Here is a 14,229-nt window from a genome sequence, read left to right as displayed (position 1 = left end):
GCGTGTGTTGGCGTGGGTTGTGGCGCACAGCAGCCCGGGTGTGAGTGAATTGTAAAAAGGTTGACCGGTATTAATAAAGCGACTGAAGTGCATCGGCGATGTCTCTTCCTTACCACAACCAGGGGCATTACAGTATGATGCCAACCGGGGCCGAATGGCTTGTCCCCCGAAATCAACATTTAGAAGTGAAAACTCCGCCAGAAAAAAAGCACAAGACAGCTCCACTCATCGCTCATCTCCGTGGCTGTGCTGGATGCGTGCCAGATTGTCCCTCCCTCCCTTCCCCTTAGTAACTATCTGATCACAAATGAGCCAACAAGCAGCGCAGACTTTGTGGAAACAGAGAAAGTGAGCCAGTAGACAACCAATGGGACAAACCAACAATTAATTTCATTTCATTTCATTTTGGTTGGACATTCTCCATCAGGATTTCTTTGTAGACAGCAAAATTCATGGTTCCATTTATCACGTCAAGTTTTCCAGGTCCTGAGACAGCAAAAAAGCCCCAGATCATCACACTACCACATTTTACTGTTGGTATGATTTCTTTTTTCAGAAATACGGCATTAATTTTACACCAAATGTAATGGGGCACACACACACCAAAACGTTTCAACTTTTGGCTTGCCAGACCACAGAGTATTTTCCAACAGTCTTTATCAGTCTTTAACAGGATTATCAAGAATTTTCCTGGCAGAATTGAGACAACCCTTTGTGTTCATTTTGTTCAATAGTGGTTTTAGTCTTGGAAGCAGGCTATTTTTGTCCAGTGTCTTTCTTCTGGTGGAGTCTGACCTAAATGAGGCAAGTGAGGCCTGCAGTTCTTTGGATGTTTGGATTGATTTTCTCACTTAATAAAAATTTCATTTTAAAGAGGCATTTTGTGGTCAGTTGTATTGTCACTGACCAATATTTAAATTCATTTGATGATCTGAAACATTTAAGTGCGACAAACATGCAAAAAATAATAAACTAGGAAGGGGTCAAATACCATTGTCTCACAAGAAAACACTCCCTCGCTCCAGAAACCTTTGGAATCATTTTATCATCATAGTTCCACATTCATGGTAATTTAAAAAAAGCAATGCGAATCGTATTGTGGTCTACGACTTCGAAAAAATTATTTTGAAATGTCAGCAAACTGTACATAGTCCAGACAATAATGAAAAATTTATTGTCACGATAGGTGGCGAAAGCCGGTCTGGAACCCAAAATAACGTTCGTGTAACAAAAAGGTTTATTAACACATGGTGTCCACTAGGGGAAATTACAAAAAAACAAGACAAAAGTACAAACCAAAAACTGAGCTAGGCAGAGTCCAAAAGAGAACAAAAAACACTGCAGCAAACGGCTAGCAGGAGGCAACGTACAACAGAAAACATGGTGGACAAAAGGTCACACAGGCGAAACAAGAAGCAAATAGAAAATCACCGTAGTATAAAACTAATGAGCAGGTACTTACATAAAAGTTGCTAAAAGCCAGAAAACAAGGACACAAAGAGCTACACGTTGACGAGCAAGCGGAGGGCGTGTAGGACGAGGAAGGTTGAGGTACGATCTGGCAATGAGGCACACAGCAGGGGTGCAGGTGTGCCGGAGTGCCGGAGTGCCCGGACCGCCTCCTGCCAGTCAGAGGTGCACTGCAAGGAAAAGGCAGAAGGCGGCAGCAGAGCGACAACACAGATCATGACATTCCTCTTTACATTGGGCAACTGAAAAATGAAATTAATTAGTATGTTGGTAGATTTCAAATATTCATTTATTTTAAACACAAATGTGAACAAAAATAAAATACATTCCAACTTAAAAAATAGTATCGTTACTCCAAGACATATTTTCATGATGGCACACCTCAATGGTTAAAGAAACATTTATTTTTTATATAAATATTCCACAATTCTGTCCCTGTCAATCATTTTTAAACATATTCATCATTTTAAAAATCCTGTCCTGTCATTCCTTTATTTTTGCAACGTTCACGATCGATCCTTCTGGGTCCATTTTGTGCAACAGTAAGTGTCCTTGCACTTGAGCAGCGCTGATTGCAGTGTGCGCAGACAGTGCACACTTGGAAAAATGCTCTCCATCAGAAGCGGGTGCATCTGGATAGAACCGTCTGAACATCTGGGTGAGCTGCCAGTGGGTACAATGCCCAATGTATTGCTTCAGATCAACACGGCCGGGCCGGATTAGCGCTGAATCTAACCTGCATGGACACATGACAAGCTGAAAGGCTGCCGCTAATAAAAAATAATACAGGTTTTATATACTTGAGTTGACACCAAGAACGGTTAAGAATTGAAATAATGCAGTACATCAATTTCACATCTGTCCAAAGAGTTCGGTCAGGCCACAGTCAATTCCTATATTTTGGCTGCCATAAAAAATAAATAAAATTCCCAAAATAGCCTGCAATAACTGAAATCTGCGCAGTAGTCAAGTCATATTTCTTTTTTTTACAATTGTTATAGTATGTTTTAAGGCTGTAAAATTCCCCACCATACACTTTTCTTAGACAGGCGTTAACATTTTCTCACATTTCGTTCTTGTTTAAACACTCTCAATGTTGAATTTTAATTATCAACCTACTAGGTTGAACACATTAAGTAACTCATCCTTATTTCACTCCCCTAACGGTGCCTCTTGATCCTGGTCCTGTTCTGCTGAGGCATTATGGTATCTTTGGTATGGTATTGCTACTGTCACTGTATTTTGATCCTATTTGTCACCCTAAATTAACCGAAGATTAATTTATTCTGTAATGGCACCCTACAGCCACAACGTCTACGTTCCTCAGCATGTCCAAAACGCTTTGTGCAATGGTTGGCTTCCTCTGACTTTTGGGTGCAGAACGTTTTATCAATATTGTGGGTTTTTCGAGAGGAAACTTGCCAACATAAAAAGCCGTTTGCTAGCATGACCCAACAGGAGACACAGAAGGGCAACAGACAAATGGTCTCAGACATAAGACAGAGGGAAGCAGGGGCTGCAAGCTCAAGACGTGAGACAATATAGTGAATTGGCTATTCCCTCTCTCAGGGTGCCTCTTAACGCATCTTTCTTTAAAAAAAATTCTAATTACGTTAAATAGTTGTTACTTACACATGGTAGCCTATTCTCATGCAGTCGCAGCTGGTCCCTGGTGGCACAGACTTACCTGTCAATGAAATTGGTTGTCATGAATACAATTCTGGCCTCAGATGAAGCCACTCCATCCAGAGAGTTCAGCAGGCCACTGAAGGTCAGCCTTCCCATTCCCTGAAAGGCTAAAGGGTCTATGAGGGACAATAAAATAAATAAGATTTAAATGTCAAATTATAGTGAGACACAGAGTCTTTTCAGCATAAAACAGAAGTGCAGCAGTAAAGATTGAGATGACTACAAGCTGCAGATTATTGATAAACTTTTCTGTCACTTACTCTCTGTTGGAAGCAGTTCTCTGCTAATAAAGGCAGCGTCGACATCCTCCAACAGTACTATACTTTGCTGTGGTGCCACACTCAATAGATGGTTCAGACGGTCATCTGAAAGCGAGCGGTCGCTCAGGCTCATCAAACAAATGCTATAGCCCAGCTCACCGGCCAGTGCCGTGCTGGAATACAAATAACAGTATATGAACATAGGAGAAGAAGTGAATGTGAACAAAAATAAATAAAAGCGTAATTAATTTATAATTATAGTAATTATCCTGTTTTGTATTATGAATAAAAACTATTTTTAAATAATAAATAATTAGTATTATATAATATTCAATTAATTACAAAAGAAAGCGATAGCTTACTAACATAAAGCTGCTTTTTCCACACCCTGGTGGCCCATACAACAGATATCCTCTCCTGTAAGGTATGCCTGGAGAAACATAAGCAAATGATAAGCAAATTATTTAATATAATACATTTACACATGCACATGTTGACAAGTATGTAACGCTGTGCCAAGGGGGTTTATAATAGGGCAATAAAGACATAGTGTACACCATTATGGACAATGAAATATAATTCAAGGGGACTTATTATGCTCATTTTTGGCCCTTTGTACTGAGTTGTATTGATATAGAGCAGCTACACACGATAACCCACACAAAAAACTTTCAAGATCTTCCAGAATCTATTACACCTATTATGTATATCACCTATTACAGCTGTATTTTCAAAACCGTCTATTTTACTTTAATCCCTCCACGGCCCGCCTCTGGTCACAGCCACTCTGCTGTGATTGGTCCCACTCAGCTTGTACCCGGGCATGCCAATGTAAGGAAGTCACCAGCTGGATGGAGGCGCTGTCTTCTCACAAGGCTCACTGTGAAGTCACAGTGAAGCGGTGTTAGAAAAAAAGTAGAGCGCTCACTTTGGCATCGTTTAATACGATACAACATTTGTGTTTAACAAATGTTTTTTTAAATACAACATTCTAACAACATTTATACTGTAGGGCAGAAAAGTGGACAGAGCATAATAGGTCCCCTTTAAATGCTGGGCTGCAAAACAGGATCACTAACCCCGATCTGTATACCACTTCGGGTTTCCAATGAACTCTTTCACATCGTCAACAATTCTTTCGGCCACACCCGCCTCCAGTACCACAGAGCTGAGGGGTCTGCGTCGCCGTGGGAATCCGAAGGGCCTCCACTCTGCTCCCATGGCTGTGTACATCACTGTCCGTCCTTCCTCCTGTTTCAATGCTAATTCTCTGGCTGAAAACATGACAGAACAATTCAATGAATACTATATATACACGTCATCATAAATTATTTACCCAGGCAAGCAATTTAAGAACAAATTCTCATTTAGAAATGCAGCCTGAAACCATATACATAGTTGTGATATCACTACCTTCTTGTAAAATATTAAAGAAGATCTGTCTGTCTCTGCCTAATGCTGTAAATGTGACAGACTCCCAAGGAGTTCCAGTGTGCATATCAATCATCTGTTTCTCTCTGGTCCGCTCCACTCTGATCCACTTCCTCCCATACCTATACAAGAGATCATAGTACGGTAAGTTGTATCAGCTAGAGACGTCTAGATGTTGTGAAAATAGCACTGACCAGATGATGTGGTTCCCTGGACTTGGGTGAAAGTCAAACTGAGTGTGAACGCGTCCACTCTCATGCGCCAGATATGAAGTCTCCACACTCAGGTGCTGTGTGTGCCTGGCATGTTTTGTGATCCAACTCAGCAGCCAGTGATAACTCTTATCCTTGCTGGGGACCTCCAGGGTGATCATGTAGTGTCTGCGAAAGAACACCATCCCCACCTGGGCACCTTTCCTGGCCAAGGCCAATGCTGTTCCAACACCAACCAGTCCAAACCCAGCCCCAAAGTAGGGGTTGTCCTTCAGACTGTCCAGGAGGTCTGACAATGGCATTTTTAGTTTGTGTAGCGGAATCTCCGTCTACATAACTACAAAACCTTCAAATGACGAGGTAGTTGCTTATGTGTGAGATAGCTGACATTTTAGAATAGCCTACTGTTTTTGACTGCCTTAGTCTGGGTGGAAGTGATATTGTTTTCAATTCAATATCCGCTAACGCTAACATAATACTAAATCGCTTACTTTGTTCGTCATTCCACCACTGCGGTTGCCTCCAGAACTGATGTAATTTTAGAACTCTCGTGACCTCAACGAACATTATATGAAGGGAAGCATAAACGTAACCACCGGGACCCGCGATGGCGACCTCGGAAAAACTTCCTGTGTATCTTACACAACCTTCCCTCCTCACTCGTGTTCGTGTAATACAGGTTCCGCTTTCGTGGTGTGCCTTTTCCCCATCTATTGACAGCGTATGCTGTTGACACATTTCCCCATTTACTTAATTCTTTTTATAATAATTACGTGTTTATAGAAATACGTGGACGTTATTTTAAATCTCGAAAAAGACTCAACGTTTAGCTGCCAAAAAGAAAGGTAGCTAACGCTACCATGTAATGGATGTTGGATTGGCGTTATTGTCATATAAACGAGGTGAGGCGTCCTAGGTGCTTTATTGCTTTTCGTGTATTAACTGGTCCCGGGCCTCATCTTGATCTTTTGTTTTTCAGGGAAAAAAGACTGGAAACATAGCCGGTAGGTCGACTTCCTGCGCTCTATGTCAATATAAGCATTGCTGTAATGTTTGATACGATACAGCTATATGCATATTGTGTGTATTTACTTGACTATACGTGTTATAATGCCGTAATATCAAACAATGACTTGTTGATAGATCATCTAATACGAAATGTATTTTCAAGACCCTGAAAGTATAGTATTTCCCATTTACTATATGTGTATGCTGTGTCTCAAACAGAATAATGTACTTTGTACACTTCAATGTGTGTAGTATGTACATTGCCTACTTAGTTCTTCAGAGTACACATTTTTGACGATGTAGTGCTGCCCCAAACCCATTATTCACTGGAAATTATAATTGCAGTATGTATCCACTTCTTTCCTTTTAAAACAGGAATTGTAACCATCAAATGCTTTTGTTTCAGCGACATTGGCGATGATGGAGCCTCACTGATGTGAAACATGTGGGTGGAGTTTTTTGGATGTTGGCCTGCTCACCTATCACAACTGTTCAGAGACACAGACGTTCCACCCAGTCAAGGATATTTAGGGAGATTCAAAAATTCTCAGTTCCCTGAAGCCTTTTCCCTACCGGGGGCTTTGAAATGCCACTTTGACACCATCCACACAACTCTTGAACATGAAGGCCCATTTTCCCGCTGTGAGCAAGACTGCCCGTTCCGCAGCATGGATTGTGTGGAATACCGGTTTCATTCGACATCCGCGCATGGTCTCCCGCTTATTCCTTGCCATTTCTGAGTCCTGAGTGTCTTTTCTCACACAGTGTGAAATGGAGAACCACAGTAGAGTACATAAGCATTTTGGCTGCCAGTTTGTCACGCAAACCCTGGCGGAATGGAGTGACCACCTTTTGGAACACAACACTGAAGGTAAAATGAATAGACTTAGGGTCAATCCTAATTTTGCCTCTTAGCCCTTACAGGTTCGGGACTGTGAATGTTTTGGATACCACTTTATTAGAGCGTAATACAGTCATGTAGCACATTGCCTCCCAAAGATGAATGGAATTTGCAACATCTCACCAGTGAAAAACATTTGTTATGGTTAGCCATTGTTCTCCACATATCTGTTTACAGGTAAGGTACCCACAAATGGAGTTTACCAACCTCAAGTCTCTGCTTCAGGTTCCAGTCAAGTCTGCATATCATCAGAACCAGAGCAGGGCAAAGAAGAAGAAGCAGCACAACAAGAACACAATGTGAAAGAATTGGGAAAGACAGTGGAAAACACACTTTCAGCAATAAATGCCACACTATTGCCGACTAAAGGTACATGCATGCACCAATGCTAAGGCTACGTTACCCTGCAAGTTCATATATGCTACTAAAATATGCAATCACTAATGATAATGTCAGGAAAATTAGTAGAGAGAAATGTGAACACCCCCTGTAAATTATTAAACTCTAATAAGATGTCAAAATGACAATTATATACATATATACAAAATAATTCAACATTCCTAACATAACCGTAAGAACAACATTGTGTCTCTGCAAAGGAGTCCTCACCACTTTGCTCGATCACTTTCCAAAATATATGAATGAATAAATCATGCTGTAACATGAGTGAAAAACAACCTATTATTAGTCAAGAAATATATATTTCAGCAAATTACACATTATTTCTGGAATACATGAAATAATTTAAGCATAAAAATGACAGAAACTAAATTATAAATATAAGGCATCAGAAGACTGGGCTACTGTTGCGGCCATAACCCACACCTAGCTAAAACGCAACTCTGAACCCTTAACATCACTTACTGACACCCCCCCCCCCACCCCAGAAACACCCCTAGCTTTGAAACACATTTCCAGCAACACACATGAGAACAAGTCTTCTTTATGTCTTTATTTTCTTATTTGTATAATTAAGTGAAAAGGTGACTAGAGGGGTGTTATTTTATGTATACCGGGCTCTAATAATGTAAAACTGTATTTAGAAGGTTGTAAATGCGTTTTTTATGAGTTCTAAGGAATAAGGAACTCTACTTTGCAGAAATTGACTTATCACAGTAGGGCAGGGGTGTCAAACTCCTGCCACGGAGGGCCGAGACACTACAGGTCACCAAAGCAGAAAACCTTTGGTTTGAGGGAAGGAGCTCGTCAATTAAATCACCTGCTGGAGAAACTGGTTGGAAAGAAAACCTGCAGTGGTTCGGCCCTCTGTCGACACAAGTGCAATAGGGTCTGGAACCAATTAACCATGATAAATGAGGCATTACTTTAAAGCTCAATTTTGATCGGCACAGTAAGAGATAATGAGGTTGATAGTATGATTATTATTGTGATTGCAGTTTGAAGTTGTGCTGTGATCCAGCTTGTTTTCAGCTATTTTATGCAACACATCATGCACACTCACACATTTTGAGCACACTATTTGAACGGCATGCACCGTTCTTCACATGAGTTTGCCAAACATTGTAAAATGATACATAGTTTGTTTTTTCTTTGCTAAGGTAGATTATTTGGTGGTCATTACATTATGCACATGTACCAAATGTTGAGGCTGCCAAGTGACAATGTTGTGATTTTTATTATTTTTTTTACTTTAGTGAAGAATCATTTCATGTTGTTTTCCTTTAGACTTCCTTGCAGAGGGGACAGAGAATATGTACCGTACCCACATTTGTCCCAAATGCCGGCGCTGTTTCAAAATGCGATCCCATCTGCAAGAGCACCTCCATTTACATTTTCCCAACTCCAGCCTGCAGTGTCCCACATGCAAGCGCTTCTTCACCAGCAGGAGCAAACTACGCATACACCGGCGACGTGAGGCAGGTGAAAAAGTCCATCATTGTCACTTGTGTGAATATTCCGCTGTGGAACGGAGCGCAATCCACCGCCACCTTAGCACCATGCATGCTGAGGAGGCAGAAGATGACACAATCTGCCGCCGCTATCCTTGTCCTACATGCGGTCAAAGCTTTACTCAAAGCAGGGCGTTGAAGTCTCACATGAAGACTCACAATGTCCAACCAGACTGCAAAACTCCAGTGGCTTGCTTCCAAGAGGGCTGTTCTTTCCAGACTTTTTTACCCAAGGCTCTTGTCCGACACGCTGCAGAGGTGCATGAGATCAAGGCTGTGGAATGTCGACATCACGCCTGCAGTGCTGTCTTTCCGGGTGAGAAGGAAATGGAGGCTCATTACAGAACCCACCTCGCTTACCATTGCTCTCAGTGCGATTTCTCATGTTCCAATAAGACCGTCTTCCTCCGGCACCAGCGCCACGGCCATGCAGGAAGTGAAAAACTGTGTTGTGATTTTTGCACCTTTTTCACATTTAACCCTGTGGAATTTGAGCAGCACACTGGACACTTGCATGCCAACGAAAAGATCCATCAATGTCCACAGTGCAGCTATGTGACCTCACACAAGAGAGGTTTGAGGCGACACATGCTGAAGCATAGTGGTGAGAGCTGAATCATATTTGTAATGTTTGTCCAATTTGATTATGAATTATTCATTCTGTATGTGTTACTTTTTTCAAGTTGAGAAGCCTTTTAAGTGCAGCCTCTGTGACTTCCGATGCCGTGATGTTTCCTACCTCTCAAAACATATGCTCACACACTCCGATAACAAGAACTTCATGTGTGCTGAATGTGGCTATGTCACCAAATGGAAACACTACTTAAACGTCCACATGAGGAAACATGCAGGAGAACTCAGGTAACAAGTCACCTTTATTGTCATTTCTTTTTTTAAGCATGCTACAAATGAGAGATGCACAAAATGTTTTTTCTGCTTCTTGTGGCAGCATTTTTTTAAAAACTAAGCACCCTTTCACTCTTCTAGGTATGAGTGTGATCAGTGCCCATATCGCTGTCATCGCATGGACCAGCTCAACAGCCACAAACTACGACATCAGGCCAAATCACTGATGTGTGAGATCTGTGCCTACGCCTGCAAGCGCACATATGAGCTCCGTAACCACATGTTAGCGAAACATTCTGTAGAGGGCAAACAAGCATCTGTGTACAAGTGCAAATACTGTACATACACAACATGTTTTCGCCAAGCCCTTCAAAATCATGAGAATTGTATACACACCAGGCTGAAACAGTTCTGCTGCGCCCTCTGTCCCTATTCCTCATTCAGCAGCATCAGCCTCTTCTTGCACAAGAAGAAAACCCATGGATATGTACCAGGCGACAAAACTTGGCTGCAGAATTATGCGGCGAAAGAGAGGGAGAGGAACTCATCTAACATGTTGCACAATGTCTGCAATGAGCCACTGACATGCAATGAAAGATCTAAGCTGTCGACTGAAGAAGCTCCAACAGATTTTGGTGCCAATGAAGCTCCTGCAGCTATTGGATCACTCAATGCTGAAGAGGTTAGTCCACCTGGCACCAGCCCAGAGTACTGTACTCTTGTTTTAACAACAGTAAATGCAGACAATGAAACTGCTATTTTGCCAAATGAAGACGCATCCCCTTTACACTGCAATAAATCAGTCCAAGACAAGATTCTCATGGTTCATGAAGAAGTTGAAAAAAGTCCAGCAGCTGACAGCCATGAGTCGGAGCAAGAACCTCTAGAATTGGATCATGAATGTGGCAGTTCACAATTCCCATCTGAGAAAAATCAGTTGGAATGTTTGAAGCCCAAGAGGGCACAAGAAAAGGACCAAGCTGATGCTATGGTTTTGGAGGGAAGAGTCCAGATGCTTGTGGTGCCAAGCAAATATGGTCACGGCTGTGACAGATCATCTTCTATGACCAAAAAGGAGACGACTTTTAAGCTACCACAGCATCATGAGTGCCAGGCATGTGGTGCTCAGTTCAAACAGAGGCGTGGCCTAAGTAGCCACCTTTCCAAGAAATGTCCTGCAATTCCAAGAAAAATACAAACTTTTACTGACATTGCAGTCACACCGACTGTAGACAACCTCAGTGTGGATCCAGACACTTCTAGAAACCCGGCAGGAACAATTTCACATGAGGAATGCCTTGTTCAACAAAAAGACACAGCAACTTCTGAAAGTGCCTCTATGTTCTCTGAGGCAGATCATGAGCAGAGCAACACACAGACAGAAAGGCTGTCAGAGGTTCGACACGGAGACATTTCAGTACAGAATGGGAAATTCATGTGCAGCCTGTACAGTTTTTCATCAGTCAGACTGGCAACCGTGAATAGACACTTTTCTATTTGCCAAAAGCCATTGCAAATAATGGAGAGTAAGACAGTCTCAAAAGACAAAGAGAGTGAAAGTATACAAATCACTGAACAACAATCTGGAGAGGAATTTGTTAAAAGGCCTGGAGAGGTTTCTTCTGCTATGTCTAACGGTGAATTGAGAAAAGCTTTAGATCTGCCGGAGAAGTCGAATGAGTTGCATTGCTCCATGTGTCCATTTGTTGACAAATCCAAATCCTCGACCAATCACATCAATAAAAACTGTAGGCCAACACATTTAAACCAGAGCGCTACCTTCACCAGCAAGCAAGAGCGGGGAAAGACACGGCTAAAACAACAAGATGCCGCACTGCACACATGCAGCTACTGTTCTTTCAGTACCACGCGCCGCTATCGCTTGGAAGAACACGAGTCTCTTCACACTGGAATCGGGCGCCACACCTGCGACATTTGCAACAAGACCTTTGGAGCCCTGACCAAACTGCGTCAGCACAAGGTACGCATCCACGACAAACGGCCTTCCCAGGCGTGTACACTCTGTGACTACCGCGGCTACACGCTTGATGACGTGAGGAGACACACTCTCAGATGCCACACAGGAGAAATGCATCATATCTGCCTTCATTGTGAGGTTCGCTTCAGTTCAGAAGTCGCTCTAAGAAACCACTGTAAGCGTGTGCACCAGCTCCAAGTGCTTTTGTCATGCAAGCAGTGCGACTATACATGTAGCAACGAGGCCACACTGAGGACCCACCAGCAGAGCAAACACACCGCTAAGAACTGCACCACCTGTCAGGAGTCTTTGGGGACCAAAGAAAGCATCAAGGCTCATCGGAGAACCCATCTTGCTCATCAGTGCCAGCTCTGCCCTTTTGCTAGCAAAACAAAGCAGCTCCTCGCACAGCACCTTCTGGATGAACACGAGGATAGGTGCCTTCAGGATAAGCCTCTTGGGTGCAGCAGCTGTCCATTTGCTTGTCAGCATCCGCTGGTTTTGGAGCAGCATCTCCGCTCACATGGAGGCAAGCGTGTGTACCAATGCACCGACTGCAAGTATACCACTGGCAACAAGCAGAAGATGACGTGGCATGTTCGCATACACACCGGGGAGAAGCCTTACAGGTGTGAGAATTGTAGTTACACCTGCATTGATCCCTCAAGGTTGAAGGTAAGTGTGTATAATATATATGTTTTTGCTAATGATGTAAACTCTAACTTTTTTTGTCCAAAGTTAACTCAATTAATCACAATAAATCGCAGCTAGAAATAAGTAATTAAGGCATTAACTTTGGTAATCGCCATGTGTCTTGAGCAGATGTAAAAGTCATGTTATACTATATGTTGATTTATTTCATTTGTCATTTATATTTATTTTACATTGTTTTCACTGTTTTAAATGAGAATTATTCTTTATAAAATGTTCTTTTTGGAAAGAATTTTGGGTGTATTAAAATGATTCACTGGATTTACATTTCTTTAATGCAAAAATAGAATTTTAGATTGTTTTTCTTCCTACTTTTTGGATTGGAATAATGACGAAAACCGTTGTTCCACTGTAACGGTTTCATTCACCATTGTGAAATCATAATTAGAGTGTAGTAATTGGCCATGCATTCTTTATCTATTTATTTTCCAAAAGACAAATGCTATTTTCATCCATGATAATGGATGGAAAATGTGCAAATGTCCCATATAATGAATTTCTATACATTCACTACACCATGCAAATGCTTTATATTTCTTTACTGTTAAAGGTGCATATGAGGGTTCATCAAGAGGAGAAGAAGTACCTTTGTCCCGCGTGTGGCTACAAATGCAAGTGGGCTACCCAGCTGAAATATCACATGACCAAGCACACAGGTGAGACCTGTTTCTCTGAGGAAGAATGTTCTTCATATTCATATCCAGTAATATTCAGGCCACATACTTGGAAAATGCTGATGAAAACCCACATTTGGTTCATTGTTGAGAATGTATTATTTATTGATGGTCCACCGTAGGTGAGAAGCCACATGTCTGTGATCAGTGCAGCTACCGCACCAACCGAGCCGACGCCCTCCGTGCCCACCAGAATACACAGCACTGCGATGTGCGGTCCTACGTCTGTGAGAAATGCGGCAAAGCTTTCAAGACAAGTTTTATACTGAAGACTCACCAGCGGCAGCACAGTGACCAACGCTCGTACATTTGTGGCTTGTGTGATAAGGCCTTCCGCTGGCCAGCCGGCCTCAGACATCACTTCCTCTCGCACACCAAACAACAACCTTTTCGCTGCTGCCATTGTTCCTACAGGGCCAAGCAAAAGTTCCAAGTCATCAAGCATTTACAGCGGCACCACCCAGATATGCCAGTGCAGCAAGGGGTGGTAAGAGACTCAGAAGCTGGCAGCCTCACGCTGAAAGAAGCTTTGCAAGGAAGACTGAATGACAGTGTAGTGGCGGCAGAGGAGGAGGGAAAATAACGGTACAGTATCTTAAATATTCGTAATGAGTTACTTCATATTATTGCAGTTGTACAAACGAGCCACTTTGTCACCAGTCATTCTGTATTTGCAATCCATGAATGAACAGGAAATTATTTTTGATGCATAACAATACTACCCAGCAGTCATCAACATTTGACATTTATATCATTTGTTTCCATTTTAAAGCTATAGCAAGCATATGTACGTATGTCATGTAAGTGAGTGAAATAACTACTAATCTAATACATTGTGGATTCAAAGGAGGACGTTCGTTTGTTTTTGTACATTCCTGTTCTATTTTTTTAGCTATGCCCCACACAGTCATAACATTGGATGTATATTGGAAGGCAAAACAGGCATGTTTGCGTTGTACATACTCAAGCATAGAAATAAAATAATGTCCTATAGATAACTGGTATTGCACTGATTCTGTTATCCATCCATCCATCCATCCATTTTCCTCGGCTTATCCGGGTCCGGGTTGCAGGGGCAGCAGTCTCAGTAGGGAAGCCCAGACTTCCCGGTCCCCAGCCACTTCCTCCAGCTCCACCGG

General features: G+C 42.1%; 2 protein-coding genes across 3 annotated transcripts; one reads left to right on the top strand and one right to left on the bottom strand.

Moving 5' to 3' along the window:
* Window positions 1–1,186: 1,186 nt before the first annotated feature.
* bcs1l (BCS1 ubiquinol-cytochrome c reductase complex chaperone) lies at window positions 1,187–5,704 on the bottom strand. The gene is made up of 7 exons (XM_058081671.2): window positions 5,045–5,704; window positions 4,833–4,972; window positions 4,499–4,693; window positions 3,786–3,849; window positions 3,420–3,592; window positions 3,158–3,275; window positions 1,187–2,206 (listed from the first exon to the last, which is right to left on the bottom strand). The coding sequence occupies exons 1-7, from the start codon at window positions 5,362–5,364 to the stop codon at window positions 1,954–1,956; spliced, it is 1,263 nt and encodes a 420-aa protein (XP_057937654.2). The 5' UTR covers window positions 5,365–5,704; the 3' UTR covers window positions 1,187–1,953.
* znf142 (zinc finger protein 142) lies at window positions 5,662–14,093 on the top strand. 2 transcript variants are annotated; one of them, XM_078795473.1, is made up of 9 exons: window positions 5,662–5,964; window positions 6,042–6,066; window positions 6,477–6,941; window positions 7,197–7,340; window positions 8,658–9,485; window positions 9,565–9,742; window positions 9,869–12,380; window positions 12,967–13,072; window positions 13,213–14,093. In XM_078795473.1, exons 3-9 carry the CDS (start codon window positions 6,842–6,844, stop codon window positions 13,671–13,673), a joined length of 4,329 nt encoding a protein of 1,442 aa, XP_078651599.1. In that variant the 5' UTR covers window positions 5,662–5,964; window positions 6,042–6,066; window positions 6,477–6,841; the 3' UTR covers window positions 13,674–14,093. The 2 variants fall into 2 exon arrangements, with proteins under 2 accessions (XP_078651599.1, XP_057937651.2); XM_058081668.2 differs by having other exon boundaries at window positions 5,665–5,964; window positions 7,149–7,340.
* The last annotated feature ends 136 nt before the right edge of the window (window positions 14,094–14,229 follow it).

This window comes from Doryrhamphus excisus, linkage group LG12 (genome assembly GCF_037039965.1).
Source record: "Doryrhamphus excisus strain RoL-2023G ecotype Guam linkage group LG12, RoL_Dexc_Guam_v1.1, whole genome shotgun sequence".
In the NCBI taxonomy this organism is placed as follows: domain Eukaryota; kingdom Metazoa; phylum Chordata; class Actinopteri; order Syngnathiformes; family Syngnathidae; genus Doryrhamphus; species Doryrhamphus excisus.
Note: the sequence above shows the minus strand (reverse complement) of the source record. Positions and strands in the feature narration are given on the sequence as shown.

What these genes read in the sequence shown, in the direction of transcription:
- znf142 (XM_058081668.2), top strand. Translation starts at nt 6,842, where the DNA reads ATGGAGAACCACAGTAGAGTACATAAGCATTTTGGCTGCCAGTTTGTC. An exon ending in TTTGGAACACAACACTGAAG is followed by an intron (nt 6,942 to 7,148) that starts GTAAAATGAATA and finishes ATCTGTTTACAG; the next exon opens with GTAAGGTACCCACAAATGGA. An exon ending in CACACTATTGCCGACTAAAG is followed by an intron (nt 7,341 to 8,657) that starts GTACATGCATGC and finishes GTTTTCCTTTAG; the next exon opens with ACTTCCTTGCAGAGGGGACA.
- bcs1l (XM_058081671.2), bottom strand. Translation starts at nt 5,364, where the DNA reads ATGCCATTGTCAGACCTCCTGGACAGTCTGAAGGACAACCCCTACTTT. An exon ending in CCAGGGAACCACATCATCTG is followed by an intron (nt 4,973 to 5,044) that starts GTCAGTGCTATT and finishes TCTCTTGTATAG; the next exon opens with GTATGGGAGGAAGTGGATCA. An exon ending in AGAACTGCTTCCAACAGAGA is followed by an intron (nt 3,276 to 3,419) that starts GTAAGTGACAGA and finishes TGTCCCTCATAG; the next exon opens with ACCCTTTAGCCTTTCAGGGA.